This window comes from Medicago truncatula, chromosome 7 (assembly GCF_003473485.1).
Source record: "Medicago truncatula cultivar Jemalong A17 chromosome 7, MtrunA17r5.0-ANR, whole genome shotgun sequence".
Lineage (NCBI taxonomy): Eukaryota > Viridiplantae > Streptophyta > Magnoliopsida > Fabales > Fabaceae > Medicago > Medicago truncatula.
Genome location: NC_053048.1, coordinates 49,479,347 through 49,485,233, shown reverse-complemented (window position 1 = coordinate 49,485,233; position 5,887 = coordinate 49,479,347). Strand labels below are relative to the sequence as shown.

Genomic DNA, 5,887 nt, shown 5'->3' with positions numbered 1-5,887 from the left:
CCCTTGGTAGGAGGTATACTTGGTATCATACAAATGGTAGATCTATGAGTCGGATTGATAGAGCCTTTATTTCGGATGGTTGGAATAGTTGTTGGGGAACCACCTCATTATGCTTAATCAAATCCAAAGAGAATTTCTTTGGGGAGGGGTTGGTGGAGGGAGGAAAGTTTGTTGGGTTAAATGGAATAAGGTGTGTCACCCGAGGAACAAGGGTGGACTAGGAGTTCAAAATGTGAAGTTGGTCAACTTGAGCCTCTTGGCAAAATGGAAATGGCGTTTGCTCCAAGAAGATCAACCTCTTTGGAAGAGGGTGTTGGAAGATAAATATGGTGATCAATGTAATGCCCTCTTTAATTATTTGATTATTTTTATAGAGTTTAGAGTTTACTATATGATTTATATGATTGATGTGATTCAAGTGATTATGCGATGTGTGTTATTTTATTTAAGAGGCCTTATTTTATTATTTGATAGAATAAGATTTGAAAATAAAATAAATATTGAGATGAGGGGTTGTTTTGGGAATTTAGAGAGTTTTATGAGAAAAGAGGAAATAAGATAAAATAGATGAGAAGAGATAAATAGGAGAAAATAGGTTTAGAATTATTTTCACGTACAATCAGTTTTGGAGAAAAGGGAGAACAAGAGGAGAGGAGAACCAAGAGAAGAGGCTGCCCAATCGAAATACTAAGGTAAGGGTGGGACTAACATTCAATCTTCTTAAGCCTATGATTCTGATGATTAGATTTAACATGTTGTAGGGTTAGTTTTTTAGAATTGGAAATTAAGGTTAAGAGTGATAATTGAGGATTAGATGATGGAAACTTGTAGAATTGATGTTGAAAGTGTGTATAGACCTTAGATAATCCATAGGGTGATGTTTAGAATCAGTTTTAAGCTTAGAACCATGTGATTTGATGCATTTTCGTGAAAAACTGCATTCTGCCCGAGCTGACATTCATCGCTCGCCTCAGTGAGCAGCAAGTCTTGCCTCGCGAGGGATGAAGTTCATCGCTCGCCTAGCGAGCAAATCCCCCCCGCCTCGCGAGTTGCACCTTGTAGCTCGCTATAGCGAGCAGATCACTCGCCATAGTGAGTTGACCAGTGAAGAAAACCTGATTTTGAGAATTAACTCCTTTAGTCGAGCTTTAGATATTTTTGGGTGCCTGAACATGTATAAGAATGATTAGGCAAGTTTTTAGATTGAAATTGAACATTGGGAAGTTAAAAATGGGATTTTTGGGTGAAAAATGTCAAGTTCTCGAGAGCACCCAGTTTCTGTTCGCCAAGGCGAGTAGCCTTTTTCCTGAACTCGCCATAGCGAGTAGAGTGCCTCGCCTCGCGAGCTGCACAGTGCCAGTCAGCCTTGTTTAGGGTTCTTGCAATCTTTGTCGCACATGAGGTTATGAGTTGACCCTTGGGGTAGGAATGAAGGTTGATTATAGTACTGTTGATGTTCAATGAGTCTGATATAATATAATTTGATGTTGTTAGTAATGTGATATAGTTGTATATTCATTATGTGGATTATATAAGATGTTTAAGTTGATGTTGATTATCATTTGATATTGTTATATCTTGAGATGTTTATGTGTTGCCTATGTTGCTGTTGTATATTAATTAAGATGCATGTGTCGGTCTAAGATGTAAGATGTCGTTCCAATGTATTGGAGTCTTAAGTTGTTGATGTTATCCAAGTTGTACACGTTGTTGAGTCCATGTATACTCATTTAAGTTGAGGGCTTGATGCCTGGGAGCCTTTGCTCAACACGTTGGGGGTTTGATGCTCTGTGAGCTTTTGCTCAAATAAGTTGAGGGCTTGATGCCCTGGGAGTGTATTTATGCTCAAATAAGATGGGGGCTTGATGCCCTAGATTGGTACCACATGCATGATTAAGAAGATAAAGTTGCATAGTCAAGTCGAAGTTTCATTGTCGAGTCAAGTTATTAAGTTGATATGTTTTAATGAAGTGTTTAATGAAGAATTATTATTATGATGTGTTGATGATATTTATGTTGTTAAATATAATTGATGAATTATATGCTTAATATTATTGTTTGTGAAATTTCACCCCTTCTGCTTGGAAATGTTGCTCTTCGTATGGGTAATTTGCAGGTGATCGAGAATAGTTGTTGTTAGTTGCTGTCGTGAGTGGTTTCTCTCTCACGTGTGTCTTAGGTGCTCTGATACGTAACGGGATTTTGTTGTTGCTTTCTATTCCTTACGTATTACTTTATGAAGTTTCATGACTATGTTTTAGATTGGATTTACGAGATGTTTATGATGAGGCCTTCGTGCCAAAGACTGTTTTAGATGTTGAATAATTCCGCTGCGAAGTATTAAATATTATGTTATTGAATTTTGAAGGATAAATGACTATTTATTTCCATTTACGATTTTATGAAATGAAGTGTGACATTCTGTTTATGTGTTGAATACTCTGATTATATGTGAAATTTTTATGTTGGGAAAACGAGGTGTTACAATCAAGTTGGATGGTTGGTACATAGTGAGGTTGTTAGATGGCCGAGGTTCACTTCTCTTTGGTGGAGAAATTTAAGGTCGATAGAGGGTGAGGAAGGTGGATATTGGTTCTCAAATAGGGTGACGAGGAAAGTAGGAAACGGGAGTGGTACTAGCTTTTGGATGGATAGATGGGTTGGGGGAGCTCCTCTCTACCTGTCATTCCCTAGACTTTTCGCTTTATCAAATCAAAAGGAGGCCAAGGTGGGGGAGGTGGCGGCGGTCCAAGAAGGGGGGCGTGTGTGGAATATTACGTGGCGGAGGGATCCGTTCTTGTGGGAGCTTGATCTTATCCATAATATGAAGATTTTGATTTTGTCGGCGGAGGTAGATTTTGGAGGTGAGGAAGATAAGTGGGTGTGGAATCCGGAGGATAATGGCGTGTTTTCGGTCAAATCAACTTATCCCATTTTGGAAAATCAATTTCTTGTAATAGACGAGGTGAGTGCTATGTATGAGGGGGTGTTCTCCTCGATTTGGAAGAGTCCGGCTCCTTCCAAAGTAGTGACGTTCTCTTGGGCACTACTCCTTGATTGCATTCCTACGAAGGATAATCTCGCATTTCGTCACATTTTGGATTCGAGTGCGTCCTTACTTTGTGTTTTGTGTGGAATGTGTGTTGAGACTTCTACCCACCTCTTTTTGCATTGTGATTTCTCCTCTTTAATTTGGCGTGGTATTTAAATTGGCTCGGAATGAATTTTATTACCCCTCATAATTTGTTTGCGCATTTTGAGTGTTGGAATAATGAGGTGGTCTCGAGAAGGATTAGGAAAGGTTTTTTGTTGATTTGGCATGCCACTATTTGGTTGATTTGGAAGGAAAGAAATGCCCGGATTTTCAATCAAAAAGAGAAGGATGTTGGGGAGTTAGTGGATGAGATTAAAGCGGTGTCTTGGGTGTGGATACTGAGCAGGCTAAAGATAGCATCGTTCCTCTTTTATGAGTAGACTTGGAATCCTAGAGAGTGCCTAAATAGAAGATGAAAGGTGCTGCCTTTTTTTGAATCTGCTACAGAGGCTTGAGTGGCTTGGTTTTTCTGTTCTCTGGTGCAGCTGGTTTATTGTTTAGGCTATAGGATTGGGTTTTGTATAGTGTGTTTTTTTGGCTTTTTTTACCTTTCCCTATGATTTTTTGGGTTGTGCTAGTTCTGTATTGCCTCTGGCTTCTGTGTATCAGTAGACTTTCTGTTGTTTTTTTGCTGTACCCATTTAGCACTTCTGATGCGTGGGGTTTAATATATTTGACGATTCAAAAAAAAAAAAAACTTTCACTATTATTATTTTTCTCATCCTATTTATTTCTCTTATAAATATGGAGATAATTGAACTATGGCTTATATTTTATTCCAAAAAAGATAAGAATTGTTCTAGTTTATTATTATTGTTTATTTCATATACAGATAGAGTAATTTTTTTTTTTTGGTCAATACAGATAGAGTAATTTTTTAGGTCACCGTGTTAAATGAATAATTATGCAAACTACGGAGTAAATTATGCGTTTCGCGGTTGCTTTCGTATACTTTTTGAAGAGAAGAAAATAATAGAAGATGCTTTTCTTCCTCCTTTTCTCACCATTAATTAAACCAGTAAAGGGAAATCACTTAGTATATGCTGTATATGCTCTCTTTTTTTTTTGTTAATAAAAACATATATAGTATATACTAATATACATTAAGTTATACACATAAGACAAGAAAATATAGAAAAAAATATAATTTAATATATGATCATTGAACACGAATAGTTGGCATATGCAAAAAATTCAAAACGAAACAAAATCACCGCTATAGCATGATGACTAATGCGCAAGCAAGTTGAAATCTCTCTCCCTCCAAATTATATATATTCTCTCTCCTCTTCACACTTCTCACCATAACACACATAAAACCTATATTTCTCTCTCTCTCTCTAGAAACTTGATATTTTCATTCTTTTCTGTTACTATAGCTTGTTGACCAACTCAATTCTCAAGGATATGCTACAAGTGGAAACGCTGGTTTCAGCCTGTGCCGGTGGTTCAACCGATCGGAAAATCGCCTGCGAGACACAAGCTGACGATCTCAAAACGGATCCTCCACCGGAATCCTCTCATCATCATCCCGATTCTCCACCGGAATCATTCTGGCTATCTAGAGATGAAGAAAACGAGTGGTTGGATCGCAATTTCATCTACGAACGCAAAGAATCAACCAAAGGAAATTCAAGTTCAACAAACTTAAACCCTAATTCCAACTCCAATTCCAATTCGACTTCCAACTCTCAGCGATTCGCAAATCTCAAATCGAAGACGTCGATGATTGGTTTGCCTAAACCTCAGAAACCTTCCTTCGACGCTAAGAATCTTCGTAATCACAAGCCGAGTAACATCAAGTTGTTTCCGAAGCGAAGCGCCTCCGTTGGGAAATCGTTTGTTGAACCTTCGTCACCAAAAGTGTCTTGCATGGGAAAAGTCAGATCTAAACGCGGTAAAACTTCCACCGTCACCGCCGCAGCCAAAGCCGCCGTGAAAGAAAAAACAGCGAGAACCGAGAGAAAACAATCAAAACACAGTTTCTTTAAAAGTTTTCGTGCTATTTTCCGCTCCGGTGGAAGGAATAAACATGACCGGATGAACGATTCTTCGGCGTTGGATTCAAGTTCAATCACGAAGAACACGAACAGCGTAAGTGATTCAAAAGCGCGTGACAGCACGGCGAGCTTAAACGACGTGTCGTTTGTGGAGTCGGTGACGAGAAACAGCGTATCGGAGGGTGAACCGCCCGGTTTGGGTGTGATGATGCGGTTCACGTCAGGAAGACGGTCTGAGTCGTGGGTGGATGATTCTGAAATCCACGTGTCGAGATAGTATTCGTAGTTGGTAACCGTTCCGTTACGTTACGCGACGGCTAATACGAAGTGGGACCCATTGTCTCTGGATGTGAATGGAGTAAGTAGCTGATAAACATCACGCGACTCGCGAGTCAATTTCGTGGGGCCCAAGCGTGTGGAAGGGTGAAGTGGCGCGTTGAATATATCAGATTTGTGCGACTGTTATTACCGTTCTAATGGGAAACAATTTTCTTTTTCTTTTTCATTTTATTTTTGTTTTGTATATTGTGATTGAATACAAGTTTTGTGAATATACAAGAGCCATTGAGTGTTTTTTTAACATACAGTTGATAATTTTCAAATGCTAGTTTCAATAATTATATAGTTTTTGGTGGAGTAGTTTCAACTAACATGTACCTTTTAATTAAACAAAATAATGGAACGATTTTGTCAAAAATAAAATAAAAGCAAGTAACGATATGATTTTGTTTTACTTGTATTGTATCTACCTGAAGGAAATAAGAGCGGAGCCCATAGGCTAAAGTATTAAGTT

The 5,887-nt window shown here is 38.5% G+C and overlaps 1 protein-coding gene across 1 annotated transcript; it reads left to right on the top strand.

The window, feature by feature from the left end:
• The first annotated feature begins 4,330 nt into the window (after positions 1–4,330).
• Positions 4,331–5,676, top strand: LOC25499396 (uncharacterized). Its single transcript, XM_013594656.3, has one exon. The coding sequence runs from the start codon at positions 4,502–4,504 to the stop codon at positions 5,369–5,371; it is 870 nt and encodes a 289-aa protein (XP_013450110.1). The 5' UTR covers positions 4,331–4,501; the 3' UTR covers positions 5,372–5,676.
• Positions 5,677–5,887: the final 211 nt, after the last annotated feature.

Bases quoted from the DNA above. Each gene is read 5' to 3' on its own strand.
- LOC25499396 (XM_013594656.3), top strand. From the start codon at position 4,502: ATGCTACAAGTGGAAACGCTGGTTTCAGCCTGTGCCGGTGGTTCAACC.